Below are 15,419 nucleotides of genomic sequence, written 5' to 3' on the forward strand. Positions count from 1 at the left end.
AAACACAAATTGAGGAACAATCTATAGAGTGAAGTGCCATATATTTTTAAAATGTCAATGTCATAAAACCAAAGGAAGGAAAATGCCATAAAGGTCATTACTAGGTCAGCTGAAAAAATAAGGATGACAGGATAGAAAAAAATACTGAATCAATAAAGAACTTAAAGTTTTTATACACACAGATAAAGGAAAAGCACAAAAAAATGAATGATGGCTTTCTATAATTTTTATAATGTTCTATTTCTTGGTCTTTTTAGAAGTTTAAAGATGAGATATAATGATATATGGATAAAGTCTAGATTTTTTTATTTGATTTTGTTTTGTCTGTCTTCTTCCTTGTGATTTATTCCTAGGTAGATAAGAAAACTAAGGAACTGAGTAAGGCTACCCTACAAGGATGTGAGGTTATGTGGCAAGTAGAAGTTGGGTGGCTGCTTATGCACACCTGATCTCCAATTTATTATTTGCCATGTACTGTTTATCTGCTGATAAGTGTCCTACAGAACTGCATATTTGTGAAGTTATGTGGTAAAACAGAAAGACTTCCCTTCAATATTATAACTCCTATTCACAATTTTGGGGTTTTTCTGTGTGTTTCAAAACATGTCACATGAAAGATCATTATATAAATTTTCCTCTCACTAGACTATTAGCTCCTCTGTTCCTGCAAATACAAGCTCCAAGAAGGCAGAAATCTGGTTAATCTTTATTTATCTCAGGGACCAGACCAGAACAGTGCCAGAACATAGTACATACTGAGCACAATGTTTTTAATATGAAAGAGCAGTCCTTGATAATGCCGAAGCAGAATAAATGTGAACAGCAATCTTATTAATCAAGATTATTTAAAAGGATAGATAGCTTAAGAATATCCCTAATGAAATGGAACTATGTAGAAAACGAAATTTTACATAAATATCATATACACTTAAACACAGATAGATATAGATAGGTAGATAGCAAGAACAGCTTTCATTTGAATACCTAAGGAATCAAGAAAATGAGCAAAACAAAAATTTAGGAGGAATCATGTTTTATTTCTCTTGCTACCTTTTTAATCCTCTGCTTGGACTTTAGAAACAATCCCAATGAGACGGGTATAGTGCCACATGCCTATAATCCCAGTGAGCTGGGAGGCTGAGACAGGAGGATCACAAGTTCAAGGCTGCTTAGCAACTTGGTGAGGCCCTAAGCAAATTAGTGAGACCTCTCAAAATAAAAAATAAAAAGGGCTTGGTATATAGGCACTCCTTTGTTAAATCCCTAGTACAACAAAACAACAACAACAAAACAATCTAAGGAAAAATATTCCTATCTCATAGTCCTCTTTTTAAGGTAAAGTCCCATTTAAAGATCTTTTCCTTTGTAAATGATAGACAACAGAAATCATTAAAAAAATAAAAAGTTAAATTGTATGCCAAATCGTTCACAGGTATAACAATCTTTTCACTGTCTTTTTTCAGTGAAAAACCTGGACTTAAAAGCTTTTTCTTTGGATTGCTTGTTACTGTTCATAGGTGTTTTTGTACATGCTTGTAACTCTCCAAAGACTAAAAACTTATTTTGGCTCATTTTTAGACAATTAGAAGGGCAATTCCTATCCTGTATACTTCAGAAGCCAGAACTGAAGACTTCTTACCCTATTTGTTTATTGTCAGAAATGTGTGAAGTCTGTTGGAAAGAATTATGTTTTGCTGAGAACAAATTAAGGAACAATTTGTTTTTCACACACACACACACACACACACACACACACACACACACACAGTTTATTCTTGTCTTACAATTGGAAGGGAAAGTATAAGTCCTTACAAGTACAGGTTTTCTTCTTATATAAGGGTGCTACATAGAAGAAAATGCTTTAAAACATTTAACTAGATTTGTAAAATGTGTAATATGTTGGGAAGTGTCTAAGCAATGTTATTTTCAGGAAGGAAACACAAAAATTTTAACTGTTTCCTAGTTTCTGTGTAACAATACAGAATTTATGAATTGACATGAAAATTAAACACAAAATCCCCTTCAGGAAACCCTCTTCTCTTCTGGAATGACTCAGATTTTATTGAATATTAATAATACACAATCTTACTATTAGATCATTAAATATTTCATTAAGTAATTCTTACTAACACAGGGGCTCATGACGTTCTTTGTCAAATTCCAGAAAGAAATAGAAATAATAGCTGGTTATTATTATTTTCCTGCAACAAAATTATTTCTTTAAATAACAATAATATAGGCACAAGTGGATCATTTTGAGATAAGGGACTGATATAAAGTTCTCATTCGATTTGAGTGGCTGTTTACCTAATATCGCCCAGCTCACAATCTGATTCATAAGAGGCAATCCTTGTTTCTTGAGTAGACTATTGTGGGTACTGTACACAACATACATGGAAAGCACTGTGCTCATCATCTGAAAACACAAACGAAACGGGTCAGTAAGAGAGAAGGTGGTGAAAGACTCTACCAGAAAAAAATGCTTAGGAAAGTGCTGAGAACAACTGGAACTGGCCAAAATATTACTAATATTGGACCAGCTATGAAATTGAATGAGGGCACCTTCTTGCGGCCAGTGATAAGCATTAGCAATCTTCTACTAAGCAAAAGTCCTCCTTTGTAAGTATGACATGAGGCAGCTTACATTTTTAAGAGCATTTTTGATATATGACAGTTTCTATTGGAAGTATTTGCTATAAATATTTCTTAAAGTATGGAAACAAAGATGGTGATATGTACATAGCTTATTGCCTTCTACTTCTGGACCTCACCCATAGTAATACTGATTTATTCAGTCAACGTATTTCTGTGGTCTGAATATTGATGGCACAAGGAATACACAGAGTATAAATACTCTTCAGAGAATATTTATAAATTAGTATAGAAGTTGGCAAACTACAACTCATAGGCTAGTGTCCTATTTTTATAAATACTGTTTTAGTGGAACATATTTACTCCCATTCATTCACTTGTTTCTTTTTGTGTTAAAATAAGAGAACTGAACATCTGTAAGACTCCTTATGACCCACCAATCTAAAAATATTTACTATCCGGTTCTTTAGAAGAATGTTTGCTGAACCCTGAACAAGTTGATTAATTGCCTTTTTAAGAAATGAGCTAAATTTGACTGTGAACAAACTAAATTCTCTGAGAGATTAGCAGTCTCACTTACCAATGTTTCCTAGAGAACCATTTAATTTACTCCCCTATTTTTAGTGTTAAGAAGCAAAACAAATGAACAAACAATGCTGTCCTTAAAGCTATAACATAATCCTACAACCCTTTTAACTGGAAGATACATTTTTGGTGGTATGGGGACAGTAGTGGAGATTAAACCCAGGCCTCGTCATGCAAGCGAGGCAAGTGTACTATCACAGTCCAGCTTTTCTTTTCCTTTTTTTTTTTAATTTTTGAGATAGGGTCTTGTTAAGTTGCCCAGACTGGGCTCAAACTTGGGATCCTGCTGCCTCAGCCTCCTGAATAGTTAGTATTACAGGCATGCACCACTTAAGTTGGCTTACAAGACACATTCTAATTTCAGAACCGTTAAAATGGGATAAGAATGTGTCTTGGAATCAATAAAGTATGTAAGGCAGCATAGGAATTAATCCTAGCTAATAAAATTAGTGCAAAAAGGAATATTGTAATGAGTTTTCTAACACTTGGGTATTTCTAACAATGCGTATAAGAATTATAGCAAGACATTCATTCTTTGCTCCTTTAGAGTGAGAGTCAGAAACATTCATTTCTGTCAAAGTTCTGGTGAAATGATAGGTGAGTTCTGTCAAAGCTATTCTGGCTTTGGTGTAAAGCCAGCGAGTGCGCCATTTAAAATGAAACATGTTCCAATGGCTTGACAGAATCTTTGACAAAGCATTTCTCCTCTTTTTATAAGCTCCCTAAGAATGCATTTAACTTATCATCTTTCATGTGGCATATTTTTATTTTAGACTGCTTTTGGAAATATTTTCTATTATTCCAACTCTGTTCTTAGGAAATTTGAGAAGACTCATATGAGTTTTATTTTTTCTCAGTGTTCCAGATGTAGTTATTTATTCACTTAAAAGAAAAACAGCAAACTCAAGTCAAAGTTCTGAGAATTACACATCTAGAATACAATACAACTGAGAATTGACTCAATTTTGAAACATCAAGTTTAAAGTTCTTTTCACTACACCAAAGCCACCAACCAAGATGAAATTTAGTGGGGCTGGGGAGATAGCTCAGCTGGTAGAGGGCTTGCCTCGCAAGCACAAGGCCCTGAGTTCGATCCCCAGTACCGCAAAAAAAAAAAAAAAAAAAAAAAAAAAAAATAGATGAAATTTATATATCATCTGAGGTCTTAAACTAAGGCTTTTCTTCATATAATTATACTACAGGCTGCTTTCGCTTCAAGAAAGCTTCCTTCAAATGAGGACAATACAGAAATTTAATTCACAGCAAGCTCACATTTTGGTCAGTACAGATATCTCTTAAATCACCTCAACGTCTCTGCTCTCTGGGCATCTTTCAGTTGCTTCTTGTTGTCCTTTTTGCTATTTCATACCTTTTAGAGAAATATACCTATTTTTGCATATTATCTTAGAAAACTTTCTTCTCAGCTGGCAGATAATGAATGACAAACATAACGGCACATTAAGAACATAATTAAATATATTTTGCTATATCATTATATAGTACGTAGTATTGAAAACTTGCAACTCACCTGTAACAGATGTACCAATAGCTCTTCCTTGACAAAACTATTTTTTCTTTTTATGACAGAAGTTATAACAAACAGGGATAGTAGAAGAACCAGCAAGCCTGCACTCATTCTGTTTCAAAATACAATTCGTAATTTAAATTTTCTTAGGACGTTTTCTGAAAACATCATATGAAAACTTGATACATTTTATTCTAATGTAGATTCTCAATCATTTGATTTAATCAAATGAAGCAGCAGAATAATTAGAGAGGTTTAGTAGGAAATAATAAAAATGTTAGTATAAAATATTATAAGTACATATTTATAACCTCTCTCCACAATTTTTAGTAGCTTTACCTTATTTTTATAAATCAATTTAAAAATTATTTTACATATACCAATTACCATAACTCTTATCCGGAGCTAAACAAATTTACAGTAAACAATATAAAAGATAGCTAAATACATATATTATTAGCATATATAATATATAATTTTTGACTCTGAGTGCTTATTCACATAAAAAGGATCACATTTATAATCTAAATTATTTCTAGCAGGAATAAACAGCTCCTTGGTGCTCCTCGTATTGACCTTAGTGCCTTCCTTAACTCCTCTGGCTAAAAGAAGAGTGGCCACCTTTGTAATTTTTTAAAGAATGAAGTTGCTGTGATAGATCAAGTACACAACAGAAATTTCTCCACAAACCAGAAATCAAAATAAAGAAGTTGCAAATATACCTATAGTAAGAAGCCAACATATACTTTAAATCACTGAGCAATTTAAATTTACAGAGAGAAACAACATGATTTAAAAAATACAAATTAGATTTTTTATATTTGAATAGGTTTATTTGCTTCCTACAGTCATCTTTAATAGAATATGCAAGTGGAAAATTTCTATGGAGACTAGATACTTTCTTTTTCTTTTAGTATAAGACAAATTCTGCTCAACTGTCAATACTGCTTGAGCAGGACTGATAGGCAAAGACTAATAAAAGTAAAGGGGCTTTACAGAAACAATAGAAGAGCTCACAGAGCAATTTGCAGTAAGAAATAAATGAAAATATTTGAATTTGTTTTCTTATGTACTATTTATAGTTTGACAGTTGCAAAATGTTTTGATTTGATAGTATTCTTTAATAAAGTATGACTTAGACAGTATGGTCTTAGAATTCAATACAATTATTTTGGGTTCAGTTAATAAATTGACTTCTTGGGATAATTTCTGATGTATTCCATATTGATTTTCTTGCACCAAGGAGAGAAAATGTGCAGAACCTCCTAAATTGTAGCACATATTTAAAAAAAATCTTTTTTTCTGCTAAAAAAGTTATGCCCTCATCTATTAAAGATTACATTAAAATGTATTTAAAATGCTTTCAGAGTTCAGAAGTAACAAGGATGACTATATCATTAGAAAAGAAGAAAGGAAATGTTAAATGAAATAATGATCATTTAGCTTGCCAAGTACACACAGATACACAGACGCACACAGCTGGTAGGTTACTTAATAATTTTAAAATGTGGTTAAAAGGTTTACAGATTTATTTTGGTTATATTGAGGGGAAATAAATATATCATTAGAATGAATAAGTCAGGCAAGATTCACAGAGGCATTTTCAAATAATCTGAATGGTTAAACATGAAAAAGTTGTCAAAGTAAATAGTTTCCTGCCATGAAGATATTTATATTTGGATTAGGAGAAAAATTCTTTTCTAAGACATTTTAGTGTGAATATGCTCAAAGGCAAAGAGGGATAACAAAATGACTTTTGGATCTTTTCCTTAATGGAACATTTTATCACATGAAACTAAAGTTTTTTCTAATTCCCCAATACACAAAAGAAAGAAAACCTAGACGTTTGGGGGAGTGCTGTGGTTTGGATATGAAGTATCCCCAGAAAAAGCTCACGTGTTGGAAACACAGTATACAATGCAGTAATGTTCAGAGGTAAAATTACTAGATTATGGAGCTATAACATCATCAGTGGATTAATCCATTTGATGAATTAATAATGTGAAGGGACTACATGGGCAATGACAGAAGTAGAAAGTCACTGGGGGTGTGCCCTTGGGGGACTGTATTGTCCCTGGCTCCTCTCTTTCCCTCTCTCTCTGATACATGACTATCATGAGCTGATCAGCTTTCCCCTAATAAGCCCTCAGTCATGATATCCTGCCTTTACCTCAGTCCAGAGCAATAGAGTAGGCTGACCATGGATTAAGCCCCTGAAACTGTAAGTCTAAAATAAACTTTTCCTCTAAGTTGTTCCTGTCAGATATTTGGATCACAGAGATGAGAAGCTGATTAACACAGGGCAGAGGTGTGTGTGTTATTTTAAATTATATTGTTTTACAGAATTTCATTTGGTGTGTATTTGTGATATTGTTGGATATTTTAAGTTTCATTGTTTGGCACTATTTCATTGTTCGTGCAGGCCTAGGCTAAAATCATGACTAATAGTTCAATATTAATATTTTAACAACTATTTTGTCCATATGATTTTAAACTCATAATCAAGATTGGGTTCAAATTTCATAGTGTTGACTGAGGAAAAAAAAAAAAAAACTACTGAAAAGAAAAGAAGATACTGTTCATACACGAGAGAGAGATCTGGCTTTCGACCTACAACAGGCATCAGTGGGAACACTGCCAGGAGCAAAGAGAAGAAAGTCCAACTCAAGGAGGTGACCTGAAATCAAGAAAAAGAGTTGTCTTTAGACAAATATGGTGAGACCTGTTTTGAGTGTTTCAGACTACCCAACTGTGAAACTAAAAGGAAAATGCAAAACCTTGCAGCCATTTACTTTAAAAAGTAATACAGTTACTACTGGTGAAGGACCTCTTTCATAGTGGGTGCTCAACTGAGTACAATATGAGCATTATCTCATTTAATTCTCAATAACCTCAAAAGGCAGGTTTTATTATTTATAGCATTTCAGATGAGGAAATTGAGCTCAGACAAGTTAAAATATAAGCAATAGCAGGTCCACAATGAGAAAATGAAATAGGATTTAAACTTGGGCCTGATATTTAAAAACAAGTATTTCATTAATGCTATACTGTATATTGATAATGACTTCTACAAGAAAACTGACTATTAGTACTACTAATAATAATATGAATTGAGTCTAGAAGGGAAATAAGTATAAATACTTTTATAATTAGATTAAAACAAAACTTGTCAATAATTCCATTAATTGGAGATTTTTGTAAATTCTCTGAGGATAGAAAGAAGATATGTTTATCCTCTGTCAAAAGTATCAAAGTGGAAACATAAGAGTGTTCTTTGTAGAAGTACACTGTAATTCTCTATCTAGCTAAAGGATACTTCTCTGGGAAATAACTGAGTGGTTCATGCCCAGGAGGGAGGTGATTCCTCAGACTCACTTTCAGAGTACAGCCTCCTAAGCCACTGTGCTGTTCTGGGTAGAACCTTCTCCATCATTTAGGTATTTAAAGCTGCAGGAATCCAGGAAGTGCTTCAGAGAAGGGCAAATCAGTTCCTCTTCAGCACTTCAATTACCACATAATCGGCTCATTTTGATATGCAAGTCTAAATGAATCACTAAAACCTAAAGCCAATGTTAGGCCTCCTGTCAAAAGGCCCAGACTCTTTAAGGATGCATTCTAACTTTTTGTTTAAAAACAAACAATTCCTTGAGTTAAATACATATATCTGTTCTGTGTCAAAATGAGTACTTATACCTTTGCCCGCATCCACAACTGAGTGAGAAACGGCCAACCCGCAAATGTAATAAGTCCAGCTGTAAGCATGTAGCGGTAGAAAAAACTGAGAACCTGGTAATGCATTCCAAAGAAGAATGGAAAATGGAAGAGGTCAGTGAATACCGGTTACATACACATGAAAGAAATCTGAAAATGTAATCTGGTAAATTACTTACTAATACTTCAATTCCCAAGATAAAGACTAACAGGTACCCAACAAAATGGCTCAGAGGAAAGGTCAACAGTGATGCAACAAGGTCTTGGACAACTTGAAATCTGTTTTAAGAGATTATTTATGAAGAATATTTATACTCTGTATTGAACTTAAAAAGTCAAATAGCAAAAAATAAAAAACTGTATAAATCTAAAAATCAGGAAATTTTCCACTCATAGATTATTTTAAAAGTAAGATAAATTCCAACAGATTTATTTCAATGGCTTTACTCATTCATACATTTTGGGTGAAGGGAGATCTATAAGTATTTTAGAAAACATGTAATTTCTGAATTAGTTTGAAATGATCACAAAGATTTACCCCGTTTCTATAAACATTTATGACAATAAATGAGTCTTATTTTATCTAAGTTTAAACACAGGTACATAGAATTACAGATAAAATACCAGAAGTAAAATATGAACTCACAGCTAGACAATCTTACATTAAAATTTCAACCATCTTCATGAACTAAAGGTAGGTTTTTCCTAATCTAGATAGGGAAAAAAATCTCAACTGCACTTTTTAGTGGAGCTAAATAGCCTTTTCCAAACCCAATTTAAGATGTCATTAATTGTACACTAATTGCATTTGGGAATTTATAACCATAAAAAATGTATTACATACTCGAGTACTTTTTATATTTTATTGCCAGCAAGAAAAACTTTTGCATTTGTAGTGCATTAAGCAGGTAATTATAAAAGGTCAGTATCATTTACTTTATGACCTTTTCTGATTGAAAACAATGGCTACAGAAATGTTACCAAACTATTAAGGTATCATGTAGGAAAGGAAAGCTAATACCAGTCAAAAGGAGTTTGTTTTAATAGTGAATAATACAGAATTTTTAAAAAGAGATTATTCTATATAATCATTGAGATTATTTTTTTAGGAGGAAAATGAATTTTTGTGCTTCATTTTCTATATAATCTGCCAAAAAGATAAAGATGGAATATAAAATACTTTCAAAAATCACATCTTCCTTTGAAATTTAAACATTCATGTTATCTTCATCATTAGCAAATTTATAGAAAAAACATAAATTTCTTGTAAAACAGGTTTATAAAATATGGAATTTTCATTTAATAATTCAGAAGGTTCTGTAGTAGAACAGAATTCTCAATTTTATTTTCTATTTTTCTTCTCTCTCTCTCTCTTTCTTTCTTTACCAGGAATTGAACCCAGGGGCACTTTACCAATGAGCCACATACCACCCCTTTTTTGTATTTTATTGAGACAGGGTCTTGCTGAGTTGCTTAAGGCCTCGCTATATTGCTGAGGCTGGCTTTGAACTCACAATTCTCCTGCCTCAGTCTCCTGAACCACTGGGATTACAGGCATGTGCCACTGTGCCTGGCTAGAACAGAATTTTCCACAAGGATAAAACCTTTCAAAAATTATATTTAAAAAATGACATTAGAAACAAAACCTGAATTATAGAAGTTCTTTGGTCAATCTCTTTATGCCTTATATTTAAAAACAGTTAATAATTTAAACGTTTGAATACTGTTTTTTATGTTTTATATTTAAAAATTAAAAAAAAATTTTAATACCTCACATTTTTAAAAGATAGAAGAGCTGCCAAAGCTAGAGTCATCTAAAATTAGAACAGTCAGACCTTGTGGTACACACTGTAATCCCAGTTACTTGGGAGGCTGAGGCAGGAGGATCACAAGTTTGAGGATAGCCTAAGCAACTAAGGGAAGTCCTGTTTCAAAACACAAGAAAGTAAAAGGGCTAGGGATATAGTTCAGTGGTAAAATAACACCTGGTTCAATCCCTAGTACTGAAAAAGAAAAATTAGAATAAATATATGCATAGTGTTATGATATACAGGTTAGACAATCTTAAGGATGCCCTTATTCTGGGTTCTCACCCCCTAATCAGTTTTAGGGGTATAGTTTTCTGAAAGGATATTTTGATGAGCAAGACTAAATTTAAATTCTAGTTTGCTTATAGAAATATAGAAATCAACAAGATCTGCAATATGATTCTGGCTGCCTTTCAACATGAACCAGTTTCATATTTTACTTAATTTTTAAGTAAAATGCTTGAAACTCACCTAAAAACCTTCCAATGATGACAATCCATTTTAAGCCCCACTTGTGAGGAAGTACTGTAAAGTACTTAAAGTACTAACAGCACATGGGAGTGATAAGGACTAGTCTGTCAGTATACCTTACTGTATTAGGTTGAACTACAAAGTTTCATTCATCTAGGCTGAGATGATGAGTAGGAAAGGAGGAGCAGAAATCTATAGAAAAAAAATGTGACTCTCTTTGTAGAACATGGAAATATTGTGGAATCTGAGATGGTGAAACATTTTCAAGTATGTTACTTTAAGAACAGTACAATCAATATTAATCATGTTACTTTTATTCCACATTTTTTTTTCTTATAGAAGATACACAAAGAAGGGAACAAGGTAATCACTACTTCAGTGCAATAAAGATGAAGTCAAAAGGGAAAGGTAAAATAAAAAGGATGTTTATATGCAACATTTATGTAGTTATAAATAAAGTGAGAGAGTTTAGAGATTTGAGAGTATTATAAATATCTTTGATGACTTATGCTTCAGAAATTTAATGCATTTTAAATATAAATTTAACTGTTAATGAAGTGAAAAACAAGGCAGCAAGATTTGTTACTTACTCTCTTAGAACTGCATACCAAATTGGCACTGGCAACAAACAATATACATAGTAAGTCCAGGGACAGGCTTGAATCAGCAGGAAAAAGGTAATTAAAATGCCAATAGCTACAAAACTACATGGCAGGAGATGGGTTGGTTTCTGGAAATCAAACAAAATATTGAAACACTTCCAAACCATGCTAACTGATAAACTTTTAGGGGGTTTTATAAAGTGAAGAAAACATGTTACTTTCTTTCAATAGTTCTACAGAGGATTAATCAAAAAGCTTCACTGAAAGAAAAAGAAAAGAAAGGAAAGAAAAGCAAAAGAGAAAGAAAGAAAGAAAGAAAGAAAGAAAGAGAAAGAAAGAAAGAAAAAGAAAGAAAGAAAGAAAAAGAAAAAGAAAGAAAGAAAGACAATAATCTGTCATTTGAGGAACATATTATGGAAGACAAAGCTGGGTATCATGGGACTGCTGCAGTTGGGCAATTCTGAAGTCGTAAGTGACCATGGTCCTAAAGTCCATTGACAAGTAACTGAAACCCTCAACATATTTTCTCTTAAAAACGAATTTTATAAATGTTGACAGACTTCTCTGGATAGCTCACAAAACCTATTTAATCCATAATACACATAATCTTCATCGAGAACAATGTTTCTATCTATTCACTACAATTTGACATCATACCCAGGCTTCTCCATTGCCCAACCACCATAGGTTCATTCAGTCCTATCCAACCACCTGCCAAACAAGGGAGTTCCTCATTGTATGTCACCAGTGATGGGTTAGGCAGGCCCATGGATGGTCTGGGCCAGTTATGTCAGTATGAGGGTTGGGGACAGATACTCCAATAACCGGGAAAAAAAAAAATTATGGTAAAGTTGTAGTACTAACAATAAGAATAGTAGACATGAAGTAGAAGTTAGAAAGGGGTACAAAATATAATAAAGATCTTCAGAAGAGCATAAGCAGAGCTGGAGAAAAGGGGTGGGTAATGGGAATGCAAAGGTTACATGGCACTCTTCTGCCTCCACTTTGTATTTTCTCCATTTTGTCCCTGCTTTTTTAGCCAAAGCTAAATAAAGCAATAACTAACTACTTTTTGGAAGTAGGGAATTTCAAGGAGGAAGAGGAAGAGATTCTTTTTTGTTTTATAGTTCTTCCCTGTTGCATAAAATGTTATCAGAAAGGAAGAAAGAAATAAGAATGAATTAGACATAGCTGGGGGGGTTAAACCACAGTATTACAACTAAGAGTTTGGAGCTGAAGAGATCAGATTTCATATCCTGGCTCCCATATTTTCTCACTGTGGGAATCATGAGCAAAGTATAAAAGCTTTCTGAGACATAGTTTTATCCCATCTATAAAACGGGAATAATTTCATACCTACTTAGCAATGCTGATAATGCTTACATGAGATTATATAAAGAGCTTAACAAAATGCCTAGAATATTACTACTTCTTAATAAATAATGGCTACTGTTATTACTTTTATTTTTATTCTCTTTCCTCCCCTGCTTCTCCTTTTCACTAGTCCCAGAAGTCATTATAAAAATCTGTTAGCAAATAGGCAATAAAGATGTGATAGACAGCAATGGTGGTCCCATAGCAAGAGGATGGGGGAAGAAGAGGCAAAAGTAAAATAGATGTGGACAGATGGGATCTCTAAAGCTGAAGATGGCTGAGGCAACTACTGATTATAAGAGTTGAGGACTGGTTTCATGTTATTTTGAGAAAAGCAAAACAATATGAAATGAAGTTTATAAAAGTATTTCAAGTTCAGTGGTAGATGCTTGCCTAGCATGTTTGATGTCCTGGGTTTGATCCACAGCACAATAAAAAAGGGAAGGACAAAAGAAAAAGAGAGAAAAAAGTACAATTGCTCAGTAACTGAAAAAAAAAAAAGGATTTTCTAAAGTTAATACGATATGGTGTAATTATCTAATCCTTGAATACATACAGTAATACACATTAGAAATGACATCTATTTGTAAGTAACTAAATCATAAAAAATCATAAAAAAAGAATCAGGTTTCACTATTCCTACTAATGCAGTAAAATTTAAAGAATTTTAAATAGGAGTGGGTCAAAATCTGAATTACATATCTCTTTGTATACCCCATACATTATCTAGCTTTGTACTGAACACTCAATGAATACTGGTTACATTCTCCAATAAATGAATAAAGGACTATCAGGTATGAAATCTTGCTGAAATATCAATGTAAAAATATCACATCCTTTCTCAAGAACCTGAACATCAGGATAAAGGTAAAAAGCAATATTTGGCACTAAACTGCGTGGGATTAAAATCTCAGTTCTTCACAATGTAGCTGAGTGGCCTTTAGTAAATTACTTAATCCTCAGCTTCAGGTTCTCCTTTTGTAAACAGAAATTATAAAGCTTACTACAGCACTATTATGAGTCTCGGTTAGCAGAATATATTTAAAGTACCCAGTAGAATGCCTAGATATATCCATTATTAAAGCATAGTCATTTCCATGTCTTTTCTTACTATGTAGGAAATTACTCTTATTTTAGTTAACATCACATATACTCAAATAATTAAAATTACTTTGGGGAAATTATATAAGATATATAAGCAATGTGACTAATTGAAATAAACACTAAAGTTCTTTCCATTACAGAAAAATAAAATGTAAAATTAGAAAAGTTATCATTGGAAATGTTTGCAGACTATTGTTATTAAAAATATAACATGAGAATATATTTCTTTTTAGAGGATTTGGACATGGTACTCATCATTAAAATGAAGCAAAGAAAATGGAAGTGGCATATTTTCTCTGGTAAATGTAGGTTAGCAATTTATTTTAAATAAGAAAAGTGTTTTAATGCAATAAAACTATATAGGTACTGTTACATTTTCTGTGTTTAAAGAGGTTCTTCACTGAAAGCACAGTAAACTGGGGATGCATTCCTAAAATTAGGAAAAACAGAAAGTTCTATTAGAAAAACATTAATTATTTAGAAAAAAATATTTGGAGCAAGTGATCATATCATTTTTTCAGTTCCTAAATTTTTAATATCTGATAAGGCTAATTACATTGCTTTAAAGTAGTTTTCTGATTACCTATACTAGAAAGATATGAAATATTTATAACGTAAAATAGTCACAAAAAGAACATAAATCAGTATCATTAAAACTATAGGAGAATTTAAATTATTTATGTAGATTATAGCCTTCATAGGTTATAGGGTCAATATTAATACATCTTCTTACCAAATCAAGAAAAAAAGATAACCAAAGAGATCCCATACACCAATACAAATAAAGACAAGAGATGACTTAGTACAATGACTTACACATTATATGAACTCACTACACGTAATTGGATTAAATTTTTCCTTAATGATTGTTATACCATCATATAAATCTTTTTTAAAAAACATATATTTTAGTTGTTGATGGACCTTTATTTTATTAATTTATATGTGATGATGAGAACTGAACCCAGTGCCTCACACAAGCTAGGCAAGTGCTCTACCACTAAGTCACAACCCCAGCCCCCATCACATAAATCTTCATTATATTTTCTGAACCTACCTTAACTTCTTTACTTATACTTCTTGTTAAGCTGGAATGAGACTTGATGATCAACAAAGAAACATAAGATGTCCAACCCACAAAACTAACAGCAACATTGATGCCCAGGAAGAATCTGTCATAAGTGTGATAATAGGATAATCCTTTCAATGCAAGATGAATCAGTTCTTTGCAAAGGGAGACCTATGGAGGGGAAAATAGGTATAACTTGCACATGGAAAGAACAAGAAAACCTAAATTTCAAAGAAAGAAAAAAGTTTCTAACAGCTATACCACTGTGGTAAATTAGAGTGAGCAAATGCAGATGACAGATTTAAGGATAGATTTTTGTTTGAGAATCTTCTCGCAAGTATGAAAAAAATTCCAGAATAAAATTAACTTTTATTTATTTATTTATTTATTTATTTTTATTGTAAACAAATGGGATACATGTTGTTTCTCTGTTTGCACATGGCGTGAAGGCATACCATTTGTGTAATCATAAATTTACATAGAGTAATGTTGTTTGATTCATTCTGTTATTTTTTCCCTTCCCCCCACCCCTCCCACCCCTCTTTACCCTCTATACAGTACTTCCTTCCTCCATACTT

At 32.6% G+C, this 15,419-nt stretch overlaps 1 protein-coding gene across 1 annotated transcript in view; it reads right to left on the bottom strand.

Annotated features, from left to right (window-relative positions):
• PIGN (phosphatidylinositol glycan anchor biosynthesis class N) overlaps positions 1-15,419 on the bottom strand; it is a 119,865-nt gene that overhangs the window by 32,904 nt on the left and 71,542 nt on the right. Inside the window, 7 exon segments of the mRNA XM_079109048.1 lie at positions 2,230-2,416; positions 4,706-4,814; positions 7,288-7,379; positions 8,396-8,488; positions 8,593-8,692; positions 11,283-11,422; positions 14,830-15,012. Coding sequence (XP_078965174.1) covers positions 2,230-2,416; positions 4,706-4,814; positions 7,288-7,379; positions 8,396-8,488; positions 8,593-8,692; positions 11,283-11,422; positions 14,830-15,012 — 904 coding nt within the window.

Source organism: Sciurus vulgaris, assembly GCF_902686455.1.
Source record: "Sciurus vulgaris genome assembly, chromosome: 13".
In the NCBI taxonomy this organism is placed as follows: Eukaryota; Metazoa; Chordata; class Mammalia; order Rodentia; family Sciuridae; genus Sciurus; species Sciurus vulgaris.